This window comes from Bombus vancouverensis, chromosome 12, assembly GCF_051014615.1.
Source record: "Bombus vancouverensis nearcticus chromosome 12, iyBomVanc1_principal, whole genome shotgun sequence".
Classification (NCBI taxonomy): Eukaryota; Metazoa; Arthropoda; class Insecta; order Hymenoptera; family Apidae; genus Bombus; species Bombus vancouverensis.
The window spans coordinates 5,237,363-5,259,599 of record NC_134922.1 but is presented as its reverse complement, the minus strand read 5'-3'; the positions used below and the strand labels follow the sequence as shown (position 1 = coordinate 5,259,599).

Below are 22,237 nucleotides of genomic sequence, written 5' to 3'. Positions count from 1 at the left end.
GTTATGAATACAAATTGTCGGTATTAATCGCGTTTTTCAAGTAGTCTATCTGGAAAATTTGATCAATTAATACGGGGAATGACTTAACTGTGTTTTAATGGAATCGAGAATCGGCCGTCGATCGATTTAAATTTCCGCTTACACGAGTCCCGGTACCATCGGCCATCCGAACCAATCAGAAGCAACAAAATTTATAAAAGCCACTTAACTTTGTAATTTAACGCATACATTATAAATTTAACGTGTATCCTCAATTATTGCCCCACGTAAAATCCGCGGCTTTCCGGAGGAAAATGATTTCATGAATATACACGCGGAGGAATGTAATAAAAAAATTATTCCTACTCGAAATATTAGCAAAATCTGTTTTTACGATGACATTCATCCTCACCTGTTATAACTTACACTGATATATTACGCACGCACGTGAAGTATAGATGCCGTAAACTACAAATTAATTAGCATTTCCTTCCACGTCCTTCGTTTAAACTTCATTTTTGAACTTATCATTTTCCATATTTAATATATTATTCTTATTTAATCCGATAGAGAAGTAAAAAAGGAAATATATTTGAAAATATTCGAAATATTAGAAATTATTAAGTATAACACACTAAGCCTACTTTGTCTACTTTTAGTTTTTCAACCGACTTAGTTATTTGAACTATTAATTGTAAATTACTAAGATAAAGATTGCCCTCTACAAAATAAAAAAGGATAACTTTGTTGCAACAAAATAAGTATATGTGCCACAAAAAAGGATGTGGTAGGAATTAAAACTCTTGAAGGAGCATTTTGAGGAGTAACCGAAGAGAATTGCAGATTCGTTACGTTTTCATTGAACGCATTCGCCGAGTCAAGAGCGATAGCGACAACGTCACACAAACGCCACTTGATGAGTCTATTATAAAATTAATAACTATAAATCTCCGGTATCCCAACGCGCGAGATAGCACGTGGCTGGCCGTTTTTCATGCCCCGGTTAATTATACACGGCTGTAAATTGAGCGAACCGCAGTTAACTGGCCTCTCTTTTCCTTTACCGACGGCCTTCGGTATCTCCTTCTTCACGCTACCGATCCTGTCTCTGTATCATTGAACAATATCGACTTCGTTGCTTCTATCGTTTGACAGATATATGGACTTTGGCCTCTCCGTGCGATACTATCGTTTCACCGTGAATTTTCTACCGTAATTTTCATAACCAGAAGCTCGATGCCTTTTTGCTCCTGTTTTCGTGAAAATTGACTTATTTAAAAGGGAACATTCTACATGCGTATTTCTATATGTGTAACATTCTAAACTCGTGGTGATTTTCCATTTTTGAGAGAACGAGATTTATTTGTTAAGAATATATTGGGTGATTCATCACGTTTATTGGTGATGGAATTTATATTACCTATTCTTTGTTAATATACTAAAAATATAAAATTTTACGCAAATGTCTCTTTTCAAAACTTCAGGATTTTTAATTAATGTTTTATAGTTCCATGCCGTAAATTATAGTTTTCAGTAATGGAACTACCGCATTAATCGTTTTAATCGGTATTTTAATCATTTTTCCATAAATATTTAATAGTTTTAGATATGAATCTTTAATCAAGTTAGGTAGTTAGAATATTTAACTGAGTTTAAGAAAATAGGATTTTATCTGGACTCGATTATTAGACACATCATCGTGATTATTAAACCTAAACGTGATTACTATACCGAACGAGTAATTTCCTAATGAAGAACTATGGTAGATAATTATTCCAACTTCTGTATTTCTTCTACGAAAAGAGATATCAACCCGACGACGCGGTAATATCCTGGGCAATTTGCTCAAAACGATCGTCTAATTTCAGACATCAACACACCTGCTTGAACAATTTAGTCCTCCAGCCGAGTGAAATAAACGTGGCTAATACTTCTTCTCAAAATCGCCACTTCCATTATACATTCGCCCAAACTGACCAATCAAATTGAAAACTTATAATACAGGCATGTAAATTTTGCTTTGACTAATCGATTCAGACTCTTCTTCAACTATTTCCTATTAAAGCACATTATTTGCCCACTAAGTGGCATAAAAGTTAGAAAATCAACAATCATGGACTTGGATATTATGTTCTTCTTATGTTGTCTTCATATGTGAATACACACTCCTATTGATATTTTGCCGGATTACTTTGAAAACGATATGATTGAACGAAAAGGATATTTCTTCTTGTAAACCTTCAACCAGAGTAGAATTCTACTTCTTTAAATCCCACTCATTGCAACGAAATTTTAATCGTAACCTGATTAAATAAACAGTTGTCGATTAAATTCACACATCACGACACTTTATCTTCTCCTATCATTTGAACAGAAAATCGTGGTTAATGTAAAGAACCAGTGAACGTTCACTTCATGAATTCTTGTTATATTAACTCCTTGTCCACAAAAGGTTCAGACAACTGGATTTTTCCAACAATACACAACTAAACGATTTCACTTATCAAACGAACCACCACTTTCTTCCCATATAAACATCAGCTATGCGATCTTTGGTGGAACGCAGCGAAGAAAAGAGACTGAAGAAAAGGAGTCCGTTACCTTCCTAGGCTTTGCGGTTTTCTCTCTGTCTATCTTCCTTGGCTGTCTCGCGTGTCTCGAGGGCATTAGGAGGAACGCTCACGGCAACCAGTTTGAATTTCGAAGCGTCGGGGGATAATTCCATCGGCGGGGTGTTCTAATTGGCCTCTCATTACCGATGCTCGGCTTGTTTCGCTATGGCAAACTGTGAGCCGAGGGGTCCCAGCAGCGTCCACAACGCTAACCGGTGGCCACGGCCCGATTATTGCCAGTTATTATCTGCCGCGGGACCGTTCGATTTAATGGCCAATTGTTTCGAACGCCGCGCCGTTAATAGAAATTTACTGGTGGCCGATCGACCGCGTCCTGCTCCGACACAACCAATGACGCAACCATCTCTATGTATGCGTTTTATTTGCGACCCGCGCCGCTCCTTCCGCGACTCGATCGAACGATCGGTCGATCCCCAATCTTTCTTGTCACTCCTAGTTTCTTATGTCGTTTAATTGGATATTCTAGGAACAGATATATGTATATATTTATTGGCATTTATAAATAGGAATTTATGTGAGAGAAAAGATTGTGGAATACGCGTAATATGCAAATATATATAAAATATTGCTAGTAAGAGCATTTGTCGCAATGTCTATTAGATGAAATATATTTATGTTTGAGTTTCATTTCTTCGGGTGCGTTCAGAAAGATACGAATTTGCATATATAAAATTGTAGACCTCATATAACATGCAAAAATATATACGAATATTACGGACAGAGTAGTCATTATGGTATTTACTGAATAAAATCACTAATTGGATTCCATTTCTTCAGTTATGTCTCAAAAAACATTGCATATGATTTGCATAAATATCCATCGTTTGCTCCTAAATATTCAGGCACTTCAATCAATCTAGTAGATGTGCGAGAATTTTATTGAGAATTACATCAACGTAATTTACATTTTTGTCATTTTAGTTTAATTCTATCTCATTATGTGTATAGTTACGATATGCAGTTTGATACAACTTATAAGCAAAGAATAGATTGAAAATTATCTTTGATCAATACAAATGTGATACGATTAGACGGACATAATAGTTTATCTTTCGCGTGTAATTTGTTCATAAATAACGCGCCTACCTTCGCAATTTGACAGATTGAAAGCAGCTATTGCAATAATAGATGTCCGACCAACGCAGTCATATTCTACTTACGAATAAAACTTACCTAATCTCTCTTGTATAAGCGAATAATTTTTGAAAAACATTTAGGACGAAATTAACAGCATAACAGCTCATTAGTTCTGTATTTCTGTTAATTTGAACGAATGACTCTGATTTTCGACGAAAATTAGAAGATATTTGGTAGCTACTTTAACAAAAGGGCTGGCACTATCTCTTACAGTGAAGCCGAACGTAATTGGCCATCTTTCCATGAAATACTTATAATAATACGGCTAATAGAAACAGCTAACGGAGTACCTGTGCAAGATAATTGGCCGAAATCTATTAAACCTATCTTCCTTTTGGCGGTTCCGACTAGTTTTTGATTTAGTAGCACGCGGTGGCGAATTCGTCAAAACGTCAGAGGAAGGCGCAGATGTTACAACTCTATTCACCAAAAAAAAGGGGGAAAAAATAAATAGACGAAATATACCTTCCCTCTTCCCAAATAATAGACTCTATAATCTTTTTCCAACGAAAAGAAAAAATGCTTTTTATCAAAACTCTTCTAAATTTAAATAGACTTATACAAATCTCCAAAAATTTCATCATTATAGAATCAGATATCTACAAAACGTGATACACGAAATTAATACATCGAACCACTTACCAAAACCGAATTATCCTCTCTTATTGCATCCAAACGGCGAGCATATCCGGGCGTAATCGAGAAACTTCTGAAAAAATGCTCCGTCTCCGAGCACGACGGAAGTAAGCTAACCTTCGCAAAACATTGTATACTCCGGTGGTAGGAGAAAAATTCAACGAGGTCCAATTTCTCACGAAAACGAAAGAGGGAGAGAGATATACACAGGATGGAACACAGCCGACAGCTGTTGGACGCATCGAGGCCCTTTTTAATTGAAAAAAAGTCGTCCTGGCGGAGGCTGGAGCTCCAATTTGTTCGATTATCCCAAGAGCCAGACTTCCCGAAGATGAACGAGGACGAAAAGATGGGAGGGGGAAAAAGGGGGTTGCGTTGTAGGTTGAAGGGGGGAAGGAAGGTGGACCTGGCGGGTCGGTCCTCAGGCCGGGACAGAAAACCTACTATAGATTACCAGGCCTGTTATTACGAGCAACGGCGCAGCTTTTTTCGGGACCAAAAATTGGTTTTTAATGCGGGGTTCGTCGCTTTCTTCTGGCCAGAGGGGGCCCCTGTCGGTAATAACTATATTATCGAACCCTATGACCACGCGCTTCACCACTATACACGGTCCTCCTCGCAGTTCGCCGTGCTCGCTTTATGGGAGCTGGCTTTAGGTTAAAAAAGATCGCCGGAGAAGGGTGTTACAATGTGTATCGAGCAGAAATATTGGGGTATAATTTGAGGGAAACATTCGCGACCTACATTGAGATCCCGACAAGTCCACTCTTCTCCCCTTAATGCGAGCAATTTATCACGATACCTCGAAAATTTGAAAAAACCGGTCGACTGATTAAATTCTTTCCCGAATTTCGTACGCAATAAAACCACTCTTTCGGGCTGTCCTTTTCGAAAGCGAATTTTTTTCAATAAAAAATTGTCGTTCTGTGGTGTGATTTAGTATCAACCGATTAAGGGCTAACGTCGTGGCAATAAAAAATTTGTAGCCCATACTTTATAGCCGATGAGACTTCAGGAAGATTCGAATACGCAACAATATTTCCAGTCAACTATAATAGGCAAGGATTAAAACAATAAACCAGCTAAACGCAATGTAGGAATCAATTGAGGCAATCGTCTAGAGAAAAGCAAATTCAGTCTTTCACCCTTGACGAGCGGCATGGCGTAGCTCGAGCCATCGACTATCAAGCGTATAATCGAAGAAATTAATGAAGCTTTGGATCGAGGGCTGGTTTCTGCGGTTGATTCAAAGCGACGAGGAGGCGAGTTATTACAACGTTTCTCAACAACGATTGTTTCGCGATCAACGGCGATCTATTGTTGGTCGATCCGTTTTGCCTCGATCCTCCTCTAAGGTCGGTGATTCCTTTTGTATATGGAGCGGGCGTCAGTTGTTCCAGGCGATTTATTATGAGAATTATGAGCGGCCGTGCAACGAGTGCAACTCACCTTTCTTCCTTTCTTTCGTTTCTTTCTTTCTCTCTCGCGCGCAGATACATACTACACCCCATGGAAACTTTGGGGAGTGCTCGAGGAGGTGCTAGTAAGAGGCGGTACTGCCTCGTAAACCTTAGATTTACTTCTGGCTGGCCGCCATCAAAGTACCACATACCACTACGTAGATCGTAGCTCATGGCTCCGAGAGAGCCGTCTTGAGATACTTATCGACGATATTGCCGCGAACAGAGCCGATTGTTTAAGAACGTTGACCGAGAGAGAAAGAATCGGAGCCCAGAAGAACCCGCGAGCTGGTTCCTCTACCCTTTGAACGATTCTCCAATCTTCCCTTCCTTTTCTATCACACGTGTGTGAGTTGCCCACTTTATTCAAATCAATCGCTTTTGTTTAATGAATTAGATGTCACTTCAATCAACAAGTAGAAATTTACCCAATTGCCTTGCCAATGGCAATGTTTTATTTTTTACGCCATAGATTTGTGCGGGGTATTTGGTAATAAAAGTTTTCGACCAATAGGTTCTAATTACACTCGCATTCGATTATGGTTTGTAAGTATCGATATTGTGAATTAGGCGTGCAAGATACGAATCTTCTCTTTGAACGTTCATTTTGAGAATAGAAATAAGAATCGATCCATCGTTGTTCATTTAGGTCTCTAAATCTTTTAAGTTATTGCCGGCTTCGTCACGAGCCGCGTTGCCTTCGAAACGGGCTCGAAAAAATAAATTAGTTGCTGTCGTACCCAAAACAAGATGTGCGTGACTATCAGCAACAGATCCGTATCGTCGATTGGTACAAGAACCGGCAAACAAGTATCGGTTTTCGCAGAAAAATTAATTCATCGACCGACGTCGATGACCTGTGTGGGTAAACCAGATATTTGGTTGCATCCATTGACACTGGCCGGTTTTCCTGCATCTGCTTTTCAGCCCGGTCATATTAAATATCATTCAAACTGCGTCATAAATAAATTCTTCGAAATTAACTGCAATTTATTCCTTTCAAATTTATCATATTCGGTTCGTGAACTGACATGAGCAAGAAGGCTACTTGAAATAAGGATTGTCAGCAACTTGATTATATTATTGCAACATTTAAATTAAAGAAGGTGAAGCAATTCTCAGATTTTATTACAAAATTTTAAAGCTATGAAATGTATTCCTTGCATTTGATTGACTTACACACAAATACTAGTGAAATTAAAACAGTCTGTTAGGCTAACTATTGTGGAAAGGTGCATCTGTATAAAATATATGCCGAGACTAACAATCAATTAAGCCCGGTTCATAAGTTCACGCATGAATTCAAGCTCATTTACTAGTATTCTCTTTCCTACATTTCTCTTCAATTCCACGAAACAAATTTTTACCAACCATAGAAACCATTTCTACCAAGAAATCTTGCTATCACCCCTTACCTTACCACGAGCTCTGTTCCCCGAAATATCACCAAACTCATACTTCCTGCCGAGGATTATTAACAATCCGTGATGCTCAACGTATCAGCGGAAGCACATCATTTAGTTCTCGAGCCATTAGCGCGATCCTTCGACCGGTAGCTATTCCACGAAAGCGAAACACTTAAGAATTAGCAGGTGTCGGATGAAATTGGCCCAGACAAAGGCCAACAGACGGACAGGATCCTCGACTCGAGGGTTCGTGGAACTACGATTGGGGTCGAAAATCGAAACACAATGAGAACTTATCTGGCGTTGCGCGAACAACGATTTAATACAAGGTTTCTCAAGCAAACGCTTCCCTCCATTCACTCGATACACGGCTTGTGTATCGATTTACGCATGTATACATGCAGAATGTAGAAAGAAAGAGAAGAAAAAAGGGAGAAAGGGAGAAGCGTCGTCATCCCGAGCCAACCTGGACCGCGACGTTTTATGGCCACCGTCAACCATATTGAAAAGCTACAACGACGCTACGAGATATCCTGAACCCGGTGGAAGCGAAGATCCCAGATAAAAAATTAATAGGCGCTTTTGGCAACGGGCTTAACTGGCGGGAACAAATTTTATTAGGAAACTTTCGGCCAAGATGCCAGATATCCGTGCCAGCGGACGGAACTCTTCGACGTCGATTCTCTTTTCTTTCTCTGTCTTTCTTCTTCTTCTTTCTTTACCTTGTTCATGTGTATACGTATATAGATCAGCGATTCAGGGAACGAAGGAGATCGGGACCCCACAGGCGGCTCGTTTGAATTCACTTTTCTGCCAAATCGATTCTCGATCGTACGAGTGTATGTACATGAGATGATCATATCGCTGGATATCTTTCGCGTGTGCAGTTTCGCGACTGCGTTAAGGCTACTCCTGATTTTATCGTACTAAACGTGCGATTGTTTTCCCAAATTGCATTCGAGTCTGCTATAGCTTTCATCTTCATCATCGAATGTAGTGCACGATCCTCTGTTTGAATTCCTAACTGTCAGGCGATTCCTTTATCTTCCGTGTTCATTAATTTTATTGTAAGCGGCTAATAAAAATTGTTACGATATCTCCGATTCACATCTCATCCTTATACGAGTCTCCGATCAACTTCAGGTTTCATGAAGGTTTAAATTTCATTAGCCAAGCGCGTAATTAATATTCATGTTAAAAAAGAAATAACTTATCATTCGTAAAGTTTATCACAAACACGCAGCACAAATAATAACAAATTGGAAAAAATAATGTTTGTAATCATCGTCTTTCTTTATATTTCTATTTATGGGGTTGTGAATGACTCATGCAATGCTTCCTTGATACTCGAATCCTCGCACGAACTTTGATCCCGCGAACGAGCCTCTTTCAGGGCCACCCTATAAAACCCACACCAGCATCTCCGCCAATTAATTCCAAATTGCCACGACCACCGCATCATTACGACAAGCATCGATACTAAAAGCACAGTCGAAGCAGGCATCGTAACCAGAGAAAAGAAGAAGGCCAGGCCCAGGCATTTAATCTGGTCTGTGTCGTGGGTGGGGTCGTTCTTTCGAGCTCACAGGAGAAAGGGACAGGAAACAACGAAGGGACGTTAAAACAGGGGAGAGGGAAAAGAAAGCTGGGCCTTGTCGGAGGAAGATCGAGCAAAGAGATAGCCGATACCTCTGGGAAATATCGGTATCGATAGTCGATCGAGGCTAAATGGTTTATGCGAGCGATCGACCTTTGACCTCTTGTAATAACTGGCAAGGAATCTGCCGCCTGATCTATTGGATCGAACTCGATCGACTTACACCTTGTCCGCGAACGTTCATCCGTGTTCTTTTCAGCTTCGGCCATTCCGCTCGCGGTTACCACGCGAGATAACGAGGAAAGAGAAGGCTGAACGTAAGAACCTCGATAGAAGATTCGGTGTGGTCGATCCTTTCTTCCTTCCCTCTCTTTTTCATCGTCATTTAGAATCAACGATCTCGCGTCTGGAATCGCGCGGCGGAACGAGCCCGAACGAGGATTAGACTGTCGCGAAGATTGAATTATAACGTCGTCGTTCCTGACCGGGGAGAATCAGATTATCGGTTTCTCTGTTTGGCCGGTGCTTAAACATCGGCCTCTCTATATTTTGGACGACGAAATGTATCGGAGTATTTATAATGTTCCGCACAGGCGGAAGTGCTTGTTGATTGTGACTAATCAGACTCATTAATCTGGCTACAACACCGGTGTGTCTGACACAGTCCAAGCAATTGGACGTTCGAAAGCTGAATACGTGAGATCGATCGGTTTCTATATTTTAAGCGATCGTGGAATTAATAGAGTTGTTGCTTTCTGTCTGTTTCCTTGGCACTTCTTGTTTTTCTTTTTCTATATTTTTAAGATGGATGTAAGAGAGGTATCAGTAATATTTTATTGGATATTTAAATAGTACGATCTAGTATCGCTAAATCTTGGAGAAGGATGTTGTTTTCGAAGGGTGTTGTTTGTATGGTTTGCTTAAGAAGAATTTATGGAGTGGAGTATCTCAGAAGTTGGAGTTTCTTAGTAGATATACGAGTATGTACGACTGTATGTAACAGTATCAGAGTAAAATGTAATTCAGAAAGATTTATCGAAGTTTCTTTATCATTAAAAAAACGCTGAAGAGTTTTGAAACTTTGGATGAAAAATGTAATTAATTTAACATTCCTAATCGAAGCTTGCAATATTTTATAAGACGAAACAGCTCGCGCAATTTTCTAGACCTCACATAAATACATGTACATATAAAGGACGAAACTGTAGCTCCTCATCCCATCTTAAGTTATCGATCATCGGTCCTCAACTACCTTGCTATCCTTTCACCAGTCTAACGATCTTCGAAAAGATGTATTCGACCAAAAAGCGGCGATATCTCGTCTGATCGAGAGCACCACGTAATATTGAGCCATTCTAATTAAAAATCACAGATTGTATCGATGTATCGACGGTACTGTGGTATCGTTGGCCACTCTCCGTCACCTGGTGTTCTCTCATCTCGTCGAAGGAAACTGCACGAAAGCAAGGCAATAGTCGTTAAGGATTCCGATGGCTTCCGAGCGGTACGAGTGTAAATTATTCCTGGATCACGATTAGAGGCCAGCCAACCACCTGCCGGATTCACGCACCGAGACTGCCAGGTATTAATAATCCGAGGATTTATGGGATCCTCGATCGCTTCGTTAGGAAAGACGCCTTCATTGTCGATCGGATCGCGCCGCTCGCCTCGTCATTATTTCAATAGCATAAACCATATCGGTATTATTAACCGCAGTCGTTCTGCTCTTGCTTCCGAAAAGCCACGACTCGTTTCGCTTTTTGATCTACTAATTGTTCTTTTTAACCTAATACGTCGATTATTTTGAATATAACTTTGATACAATTGGTGACTTTTAATTTGCTTCTCTAGACAATCAAATCGAATAGTTTCATGTTTTGTTTAACGAATCGTTTTATTTTTGCCAAAGGTGTTCGATGAGTACACTTAAAGGAAGTAGATATATCTTCACCGACATTTCTTAAATAATTCCTTGTGTTGAATGAGATTTCATGTTGTGCACGATTTATGTTAGATCGGTGAAAAGATAGTAAGAGTTGAATACCTGTGTACGAAGAATATTTATTCATAAATGTATGGCTCGTGGATTAGCCATGTTTGATGAATGATGGGCTAAATTCTTAGAGTACATGGAATTAGGTTAGATATATTAGATACTGTAATACTCTCGATACAAAGATTCAGAGTTGTAATTGGTACTTCGTGATTATTTAACTAGACAGTGTAGTGTAATTAATCAAGATATGGAAACATGTCTGGCATTAGAAGTCTATAAGTTTTCCAAATCTTTCGATTACTATTTTTGTGGAAATAATAATTCTATTTTTTTTTTATTCAATGACATTTTAACGCGATTCGTCGTTTAATTTCTTAGAACTCCTCCTCCGCCGATTTAAACCTTGTTTTAAAAGCATCCACAAACGCCACTCTCGCGGATAATATCGCTTAATTCAGGAAATGATAATCACTTTGCATGCCACGAACCAAGTCAGCAGTCTGTTCTGTTTAACGTTCCATACAGAACTCAGAGAGACGTGAAATTTGAGAACGTCCGCAGTACAGGGTTCGAAAGAATGGTTAATTATATTCGTAACCGTAGACAATAACCTGGCAGAACGCAGAAAGAAAAGATATTCAATGTACGATTAACTAGTAATTAGTTAACACGATGGCCCTTTTAGGTATGCGTTACAAGTTGCAACAATTCCTAAGTGTTTCGTATTCCACGATCTACGACCATTAAAGACTATCCATATTTATGATATTCCTAAGTAATTACCGAGAGGAGTTATCTCTTTAACGCCGAAGGAGCCCCCTTTTTCGTCTTTCTCTTTTCTTTCTTTCGGAATATCAACCTAAAAGGTACTGTGCACGGGGGCTAATTAAGAAATCGCGCTTGAACGTCCCATTAAATACTGAAATTGCTGGCTTCTGAGTGAAGTGCCAGCTGGAACTTCACTGAAACGCCACGTGAAATTACGCGTGCTCGAGAAACCTTGAATCGGTGAATATTTATGAAAAGAAAGCAATAGAAGCGTGTGCATCGCTTAATCAACGAGAGCCAAGGCACCCAGCCAACCTACACTTTTTGCTTTATGCATTCTATTATAATTTCAACCAGTGTTTTCCGACTGTTCGTTCATTTTAAAGTTTACTTCAATTCTTAGAAATACATCTGCATATTTTATTCAGTGGGACTTAAGCTCTGGCTCTAATAAATATCTTAAAGGTATTCTATAGCTTTTTTGAATTTATGAAGACATTAGTGAACGTGAGTCTTTTTGTGTAATTTATTTAAACAAATTTTAAGAACATGTATTCTAAATTTATGTTCTTTAATCGTGGACGAAAGCCATACTAACTCCACTCTTTTAATATAATTTTATAGATTTACTTATATAATAAAGTAATTCAGTGAAGTAATATATTTTTCTTTATTTTGGCCCATTCTCATACAATTAGGCAAAGGACTGAATATGAAACGGTTTAATTGAAAATGGGTAGATATCTAACCTAGTATACGCAACAATGATTGGAAGTGTACGTATACGTTGCGTACGCCTTCATGTAAGATAACACGCATAAATTAATAATATCAAACCGAAACATACTTGTAATTACACGGTCGGTACATGGAAGAGAACAGTTCTAAATGACTATGCTCGTACACTACGTTAATAGGAACAGACTTAATGAATAAAAGATAGTTACTGAGAAGGCAAGGTACAAGCGTCCGGAACTAAGGAAAGATCACAAGAGTCTTGATTTCTGCGTCCTTACTTTGAAAAACTTTTCGCGGAGAGTGGAAAGATTCTAACTTAGTGATAAAACAAGTGCTTTTTCTCAGAATTTCGAATCAAAAGAAAAAGTATTTGTTATAGTATAGAAAGCAGTGAAAATAGGAAAAGAATAGAACACTGTACTTTTGGATAAAAAAAGAAATTAAAACATGGAGATTTATATAAATATGTGCAAAATAAATAACAAAATCTTACATAAATTCTTGTTATTTATCACATCGTGACGGTTTAGATATAACACTAAGACGAATATGATAAAAATACATTACGAAGAAGGTCCGACGAATATCTCTATGCTTTAATATTATATTAAATCCTATCGCTTTCAAGATCTAACCTGAAAATTAAATCTCTAGCATGATAAATTGAACCTTGTTTCGGTTTCAGCGTCAACTAACAAATTACTCTACCTCTGAGATATAATCAATACACCTGACCAAAAAATTAATTCCAGTCCGATTTTTCAACCCTTCGCCTTTCTTACTTTGAATTTAGCAACTGAGACGAGTACTCGGAACATTTTCTCGCTGTCTATGACTTCACCCTTGCGCGAGTAAAATTAATGAGCCCCTATTAATTCTCACGGTACGAAGCGAGCCTTCAACGAGGAGATTTTTCCAGCGAACGGTGCACCACACCGTTGTATACAAATTGTTCGCGAACGATAATAACAACACACGCAATCGCGGACCTCGTCTATGATTTATATGCCAGTCATTGTTCGCCACGCGACGACGACAGCGCGTGAGTCAAGACTATATCATTATTATTCTACCACTCTTTCGCCTGCAATTTTAACGAAGAATGAATCCTGCCTTCAACAAGTGTCCACGCTTCCACGAAACTCGCTACGTATCGCGTTTAAACCGCCCCGTTTTATTTTCTTACCTTCATACTTTCATGATTTATCGCCAGGCAGAGAAAATATCGCGAACTTTTCTTTACAATCGAGCTGCGTGAAAAATTGACGATCTTGATATTTCTGGATTAGGAGCTATTCTAGAGTACTTGCGTTAATTTCCATTCTAAATTTTATGCCACCATGCTCACATTTTGATAATATTTAGTTAAATTACATATAATTATTCTTACTCGTTACATTTATTATTTAGCACTGTTCGTGTTTAAGTTACCCCATTTCAGATCGCTAAGAATTTTCCCTCGTTTCCACTTTTTCCGATGCTACTAAAAATAATTCAAATTAGACATAGTAAGATCGTGTATTTATATTAGTGTTATATATTTACTATGTTATATATATGTTATACATTTCACACGATCCATCGCTACGTCCATTTATTTCTTAATTTTCAATCGAATTTCAGTCGAATTCGCAAATCTACCAAAATTTACCAAAACCATAGAATTCTCTGTTAACGAAGCAACGCTATTTTCCCTAATTACGTATTACTGAAACCACATCTGGACGAATTGCAGTGATCCAAACCACGTATCGTCCCACACAGGTTAATCGAAAGTTTCACGACACAATCACCAGCGTGGTCAACTTCCATTCTGTAACTCATAATCCTCCACTAATTATTCTGTAGAGCCAACATGAGTGCAACTTCCTCTGAAAGTTGCACGATCACGTCACAGACTTCTGCCAATCAACTCCACGCTAGGAACAATCATTTCGCTAATTGTTTCGCGTTCGCCGCCTATCAACTTTGTTTGTCAGGGATTTCATGAATTACAATGATACTATTATCATCATCAAACGGCGGAGACATCAAGGGTAAGCTTGTTTCATCGACGCCGCACAATGCACAACAAGGAAGAGAAAGAAGAGCCGATTCTCTCTTTTTGAAACGTTATCATCTCGACGAAGACAGTGAACCGTACTCTGATCGCGAATAAATTATAACTTCCCTTGATTCCGCGCTCGAGCCGTGGCAATTTTATCCCCGCGAGACATTCTTTCATTGAAATGACAAATAAATAGCGGAAGTAGAATGGAAACGTAGGAGTCAGACAATGAGGCACTTGTACGTCACGTGTGGATTATTATTATTATCATCGCTACGATTATTATGGCTTTACGAGAGTTTCAACGGATAGAGAGAAGCCTGTGCATTTATGAAGTGCCTTTTAACCCGATTAAAATAGATGTTGGTGCGCGTGACGATGTTTGAAAGAGATTTGATTAGATTAGAAAAAGCTAAATGATTTATTGATTAAAATAGTTGATTGATTGCGTGTGTGTAGAATATAACTAGAATAGAATTAATATGAGAATTATTTCCTATTTTGATGATTATAGAAATTTTGAAGAGTTAAGTTTTGAAGAGAACTACGCAGGCGAAGATTACATCGTTGTATTGTTAATGGACATTTTAAGGATATTCAGCAGAAACTTTATTCTTCAATTTCGATTTAATTTTTTTGTCATTTTCTTTAGGCTATACGTAGTTAAAAATATTATGAGAATAATGCTTAATAATACCACAACATTATCTTCCACTACGATAATATATTCTTTTCAAAATCTATTCTTCAAACACCCTAAAAAATTACTTAATGTATATGTATCTCCAAAATAAAAAGTAAAAAAGAAATTACGAGAAAGGTGTTGTTAACTTTCCCAGCATAATGCTGATGGAACAAAGCGTGTAATTCTCAGTAATTTCCTAAATGAAATATATTTACGTATTTCTGTCTAAGGACTATAGAATAATTAGAAACTATCAAATGAACTCCTTTCTTGTAATGATGCAGGTTTCTAAGTAAGCGTGCGATTATTACTATTCACTGATTATGAAAGGGTTAATGAAAGGATCGCTGAACACGGTTAATAGAACACATAAGTGTTTTAATTATACTAAATCCTCAAAAGAACATTAAATGGTAAAATTTAGCTGTTTCTGCTCAGTGAATACGAAATGATTAATAAAACATTCTTGCAACATAATCGATAAGATATAAAATGTAGTTTCCTGCGTGAAATGTGAATAAAATTTTAAGCGAAACCAGTGTAAATTATTCAATCGCACCAATAATATTTCTCATTTCTACACCTAAATCTCATGACTGAAACATTTTGGTCATAAACCTAATTAGTAATAACGTTTGTAATAAATACAATTTATTGCAACCGTAAAGAAATTATCCACGACTAAATAATCCTGAACTTCAACTTTTGGAACGAACAAAATAAAACTCGATGATTTTTGTTGTATGTCGAGAATACGCAACCAGTTTCCGCGTGCATTATCAATTTCGTTCTCCATCACGTTGAACGAACTCGGTAGCGAGCATATTCGCGATTGCTCCAATCGAAAGTCGCGAATTAAATTCATAAATATTTATTAAATGATCCGGCCCGTTATAATCGAGACCCGGGAGGGGAAGGCGACTGAAAGCGTTAAATAAATATCCGTTTTTCTCGTGAATAATAATTGCATCGCGGTTAGCCTGAATTTTTCACGCGAATTCCGACCTCCAAGCGAAAATCAACGAAAATTTGCCATGAAATAAAAAGGGAAAGAATAGAAAAAAAAGAAAGAGAAGGGAACAGGTAAAAAAGAAGAAGAAAGGGGAAACAGCAAAAAATTGGCGGAATGTAATCTAGAATAAAGTGCCATATATAAAATTAACAGATCGCGCTTTGTATGTAAATTTGATATACGACGACGGAAAGTTGATATATCATTTTCTATGCATATTCATACGTGAATTCATACGTGGCCTCGGTATTTGTTTTACGAGGACGCCTATGGCTCCATTATTCTTCCTATTCCGCGAATTTATAAACGGTACGAATGTCTCTTTTAGTTTCCGCCGCAATTTTATCATACGTATAAACCATATTTTATATCGTGTTTCATTGCAGTTTAGAAAAACATTTCTACCACACGGCTGTGAATATCATGTACTTTAAAAATAATGAGAGTATAAAGTTGCAAAAAAAATTGAAGGATTTCGCGAAACGAAATTGAGGAAAATCGTAATGATATCCTCATGGTAATTCGAAGATAATGTGGAAGATTTAACGACAGACAGTGATTTATTTCAATGGAAGCTTTCTATTCAGCTTTCACGATTTTCTGTTACTTTTCATTTTGTCCTTCCCTCCTGGCGAAATCCACGAAAATTGTGCAATTCGTACGGTCAACCGGTCGGCTAAAGTTATGCTAATTAAGTTATCAGGATTCATTCGGTTTCATTCCAATTAATTTCTGTCGTTTCGTTTAATAAACAATAGTGTATCGTGCTTTCACGTTGATGAATCTTTAAACGTAATTAAATATTAATCCTATATATGATATTCCGTGTTGCACCAACATATTCACGATATGACGAACAACTCGTGTAAATAAATTTAGGAATGCGGCAAATTTTGCAACTATATGGAAAGCACATTATGCCGGTTGGTTTGTTTTACCAATGCATCGATATGTAATATAAATTACGAAATAAATTTGATGGTCTCCATAAATAAGCAAAATGATACATAATTGCTAACAGAAGGAAAAATTTGGACGTTCTCTGCAATTTTTCATTTAATCTTTTTCTTCGATAATCCTTCATCTTTTCCAATTTCTTTGTTTCAATGAAATAAGTTATTCGCACTTACCTTTTACACAAATCGATACGGATGGTGCACAGGAAAGAGGAGGATCGAATGATGGAGTATATTCATCACACGACACTATGTATATAGTGTTGAGAATAAATTAATATATTTGAAATGAATATACGGTAGATACTGTCTCGCATCCCAGATTTTATGGCATCTCGTAACATCTTCTCTCTCTCTCTCTCTCTCTCTCTCACTCTTTCGCTGTCCTTCTCTTCTCCTCTTCGCATCCCCTTATCGATCTCCGATATCCCTCTCTTTCTCACACACACTCAAAATGCACCCTGGTATGACACAAAAAGAAAAAAGAAAAAAAAAACAAGAAGAGGAGAAACATCCCGCAATTCAGCTTTGTACCGCTTGTCATTATTTTCAGCATCCTTCACGCACTGTCTAAAACTTTCCTTTTATTCTCTATGTTATATACACGCGTACCAGGCGAAATCTCTATTGCTTTAAATAATATCCGCGACTCGACGAACACTTGGGTATCGACTACGATCAATTAAATAAAACGAAATCGTCCATACTTCGAGCTATTTACATTAAATACACGCGCAGTCTGTCGCTCTCTCGCACACGCATCTGTACTATCTCTATCTATCTCTCATCCTCCGCCATATCTCCCGAACAAAATCGTTCTAGAACGAAAAAGAGGAAGATGATGCTTGTTTTATTGCACATTCTCGTCTCGATCTCTACACTCGAACACGCAGGACAAAGAAGAAAGTCGAACACCCTGGATAGACTCAACGTCACTCACGCACTCGATGCAGATATGTCGAAACTGATATAAGCTTCCCTTTATTCAGTCAAAAAACTCGTCGCTTTTCTCTTTGTCTCTTTCGAGCCACGCGACCGACGAAAACAGTCACGCTTCGACAGCGAAAACTCTCTGGAATCTCCAATTGGATCGTGGAACGTAGATCGAATCACTGTTCGTCATCCTTCGTTAAAGATCCTTTCTTCTTGACCAATCGAACGATACTAAACAATGTTAACCTTGCTCGACCTATCACGAAACCGTGGTAAGTCTTCTAAGAAACGAAAGATCTAGGCTCGCCATCATAGGAACTCTTCTGTTCCACCTCGAACAGCGATAATAGGGTACTGTCCTAAACGTGTGAATCTCCCTAACCTCAGCCTTCTCGTTGTTCACGATAATGTTCTCGCGAAACTGGCCCATCACTTCGTTGTCTAACACCGAAACTCGCGTCGTTTGTCACCGGAAAATCTCGACTGGAAGGAATTCGACTTCTTGACTCACTACGTGGTGGATGGCGAAGTGGGTACGGAGATCGGCGACGTGGGGCTGCTCGACTCCCTTCCGTTAGAAAGGGTTGGCGTCGAGGCTCTGTATTCGTTGTGAATTCCAGGGGTGCTGGTCCTGTTATTGCCCAGGAGACTGTCGATGGAGAAGGGGTTCAGCCTCTTTCTTTCTTCTCTCCCTTTCACGGACAAGTCTATGCTACTGCTTTGGACCTCTTCTTCGTTGGTCTGTTGCCTGACGGATGTTCTGCCAGGGTTGCTGCTACTGTTCGTTGTATGGCGCTGTCCACCTGCACTGTTGATGTTCACTAGCTCCCTTCTTCTCTCTAGAAGGCTCAGACCCCAATGATGAATCCCTTGCTGATGGTTCAAATGATCGAGGCTCAGGCTGGAGTTGGGACTCTGAAGACTCCCTGAGACCTGGTTCACCGATCTCCGAGCATCGTTTTGCTCGTTGCTGGTATTTCCTAGCCTTGGATAACACTCTCCGTCGATAGAGCCATCCGCAGCCGAATCGACTCTCTCGCTGCCGCTCTCGCTGCAAGAATCCAGACCACCCACCACGTCAATCTCCTCGTTCGCGTCGTTTCCGGAACCTGACACGCTGCTGCTCTCGTTGTTGTTTGTCAAGTGGTTGAACGAGCTTCCTAGGCTGCCGTTCAGGGAATTTCCGCTGGATGCCGCGGCGCTCCGGGACTCCCATTCGGCGCGAAGCGTCGAGAGGTCCACGGTGATTCCCTGAAATCAGAATATTGCGTTCTTCCTTTCTGAGCTTCTATTTTGGATCGCAGTAATCTGCGGATATTATGGAACTTGGATAGACTTAATTTCTTAACGAAAGAAATTTTATTTAAGTGATCGCTACCCTTTGATGAAACGCGCTGAAGATTGAATTGATATTCGATAGGTATAACAAGATTTGTTCCACTTTAACAGAATCTACAGTACGATCTTGATATGATGTAAGTTTTAATTGAAAAGAAATACTATCAAACTGATCGAAGGTAATAACGTTTTTTCTGTTAAATTCTGTGAAGATTGAAATTATATTCGATAGATAATAAGATTCGTTTCATTTTAATAGAAATATAGATTATAATAATATTCATTTGCAAGTGTCTAAATTGCTTTCGATTGTAATCAGATACTAGAAATTAATCTATGATAGAATTACAATTTCAGAGATTACCATCAATTGCTTTTTATACATTCGTTGTATTCTGTAACTTAATATTGGATAACGCAGATTGTATTAAGTCTAGGAGTTACCTTCGCAGCTAATTTCCTCTGCTGTCGTTCAAGAGCTTTCAACAATTTCTTCTGCCGCCTTTCCCTCTCCTTTCTTCTCAGCTCTTCAGGTGGAATGGGTTCGCCGCTACAACTCTGAGGATGAGCGTTATGCGCCGGCCTTCCTGGACCCTTCTTCGTGTGCTCCTTCTTCCTCCATTTTGCCCTTCTGTTTTGGAACCATACCTGCAAGCAAACAAAGCGGATTTGTTAACTTAAGAAAGAATCCCACTTCGGAAGTGCAATGTTTCTTAGAAATTTATTTAAAATTTCTTAATTTTTAATTCATTTCTTCTAAGCAAACGCTCAACTTTAATCTTGGCCTTACGAAACATGAATGTTCCTTGAAAATGATAAATTTTCTGAAACTGCTACATTTCCTGAACCAAATGAAAAGCAGTTCTCAACTTTGATCTTAAACCTTTGAAAGATGAATCTTCATCGGAAATTTTTAAAATTCTTACGCTCTATAAACCAAACGAGAAGCAACCCTCAACTTTGACCTTACACTTTTGAAAGATGAGTCTTCTGTGAGAAAATCTATGTTCTGTTAAATATGCTTGCAATTCCACCGTCGAGTGTTTCATGGAATACCGCAGGATCAAAGGGGAGAACGCAGTATTTCACCGCGACGACTGCGACTTTATCTGTTTTACCTGGAGTAATTAAAAGCACGTCCAAGCGTGGAGCGGTCACAACGGTTAAATATCGAAATTACACGAAGGAGGGCAGCCCGCGCAGAGGAACCAACGACCCCCTAGGGTGTCTTGATTCATGGTGAGTTTCAACCCTTTGCTCGCGTGAACGCTCGCGGCGTAAAGCACGATTTAAAGCCGGCGTGAATTTCGCCGCTCGACTAAGAGAGAAAGAAACATGGAAACAGAGGAGAAAGGGGTTGAAAAGGTGGTTGAAAACGATGAAGACATTAGTTGTGGCTGCGGCCCGGTATGCGGCGCTGTTCTCACGCGAGCTACAGATCAATACACCCCCGCCAACCCCTCTAACTATCCTCTGCACGTCACGTGCCCTTACAATTTTCTTCGCTTTCCTTTCTTCCCTTCGCTTCTTACTTTCCAAACGAAAACGAGATTCAATCGGAGGAAAGATCAGAATGTTCCACGCGCAGCTGGCCATTTTTCACCGAATTCTGCCGGAGTTTGGCGGAACTTTGTTTGCTCGAACTCGGTGAAACGAAAGTAGGGTGTGTTATCTTGAAAACTGGAAAATAGTTAATTGATGTATTCCTCACGCGATAATGGATTGTGAAATGCAATTTAATTTATTTGCAAAATTATTTTTATGCTATTCAGATGACATAGAAATATTATAAAGCGTAGAAAGCACTGAAATTTCTGAGCTTCGGAGAGAGAAGTTTGCAGGGTCCCAGCAAAGTAATTTCTAAAATATTAATTTTTAAAATATTTCATACTAGTGTATAATATTGTGCAAAAGTGAATCATTTCAATGCAAGGAACTACGCCGTTCGATATTTGATAAAATATCAGACAGTCGCAAGTTCATCGTCAATCGTATGTCATTATCAGAAATAATAAGCGATGTCAATTGGTTGTCGAACATCATTCAATCTTATTCTCTGTCCTAACCCGAGATAAACCATTGTTTACGATCTACATACATACATTTTTCTTGGGAATATTTACTCGCCTAAACAGTGATAAATTCGTTGATATAACGTCTGCATAAATAAAACGATAATCCCCAGGCTTCATGTTCGCAGTGTCTTTTAGTAATATGGGAAACAAAATAAATAGAATAAAATATAAAAGAATAAAGTGCTGGAAAATTTTCCCACGGATCATGTCTTTGTAACACAGATGTTTCGATTTTCATTATTATCAAGGAAGAACGACTTACAGCTGCTCCACGTTAACTCAACCAACGAGAAACATTATTTCGGCATTATTACTACTATTCGTTAGGAATTATCGCCGGCTGATAACCGCTAACAAGCTACTCCATCGATTATTATGTGCTTTGACTGATGCTAAATGTGTAACATATTTTTTTCTGGCCAGTTTACGACTGCCTTTCTTCTCCAGAGAAGCATTCATAAAACGACTGTATGGATAAGAAGACCGCCTTAAAACGTTGATATTCTCGAAATTCTAGAAAAAATATATAGGATGTATCTCTACATCTTCACGAATATATAACACGAATAGAACGAGTAATTAGCTGAAAACACTCTCAACCTGATTTACGTCGATGATATCGTGAAGTGTGCCTCATAAAGTATAATACACTATCCGAAACATCTTTCATGCGTGTATTCTAAGTTAATCGTTGTATCGATGTGATATGTTTTTGCGCCTTTACATTAAAATAAAGTTTCGTTTCGAGGAGATTATCGACTGGAATATTATCGATAAGAATAGCTACTGACGGTTTTGACTTTTTGACCGGTGAAAATAATAAAGAGATCTGAACGTAAAA

The 22,237-nt window shown here is 38.6% G+C and overlaps 1 protein-coding gene across 1 annotated transcript in view; it reads right to left on the bottom strand.

Moving 5' to 3' along the window:
* Window positions 1–17,306: 17,306 nt before the first annotated feature.
* The window catches only part of LOC117160855 (uncharacterized), a 101,556-nt gene continuing 96,625 nt past the window's right edge, over window positions 17,307–22,237 (bottom strand). Inside the window, exons 5-6 of the mRNA XM_033341897.2 lie at window positions 19,766–19,969; window positions 17,307–19,234 (exon numbers count right to left, since the gene is read on the bottom strand). Of these exons, the coding sequence (XP_033197788.1) occupies window positions 18,494–19,234; window positions 19,766–19,969 (945 nt within the window). The 3' untranslated portion in view covers window positions 17,307–18,493. The remainder of the gene's footprint in view (window positions 19,235–19,765; window positions 19,970–22,237) is intronic.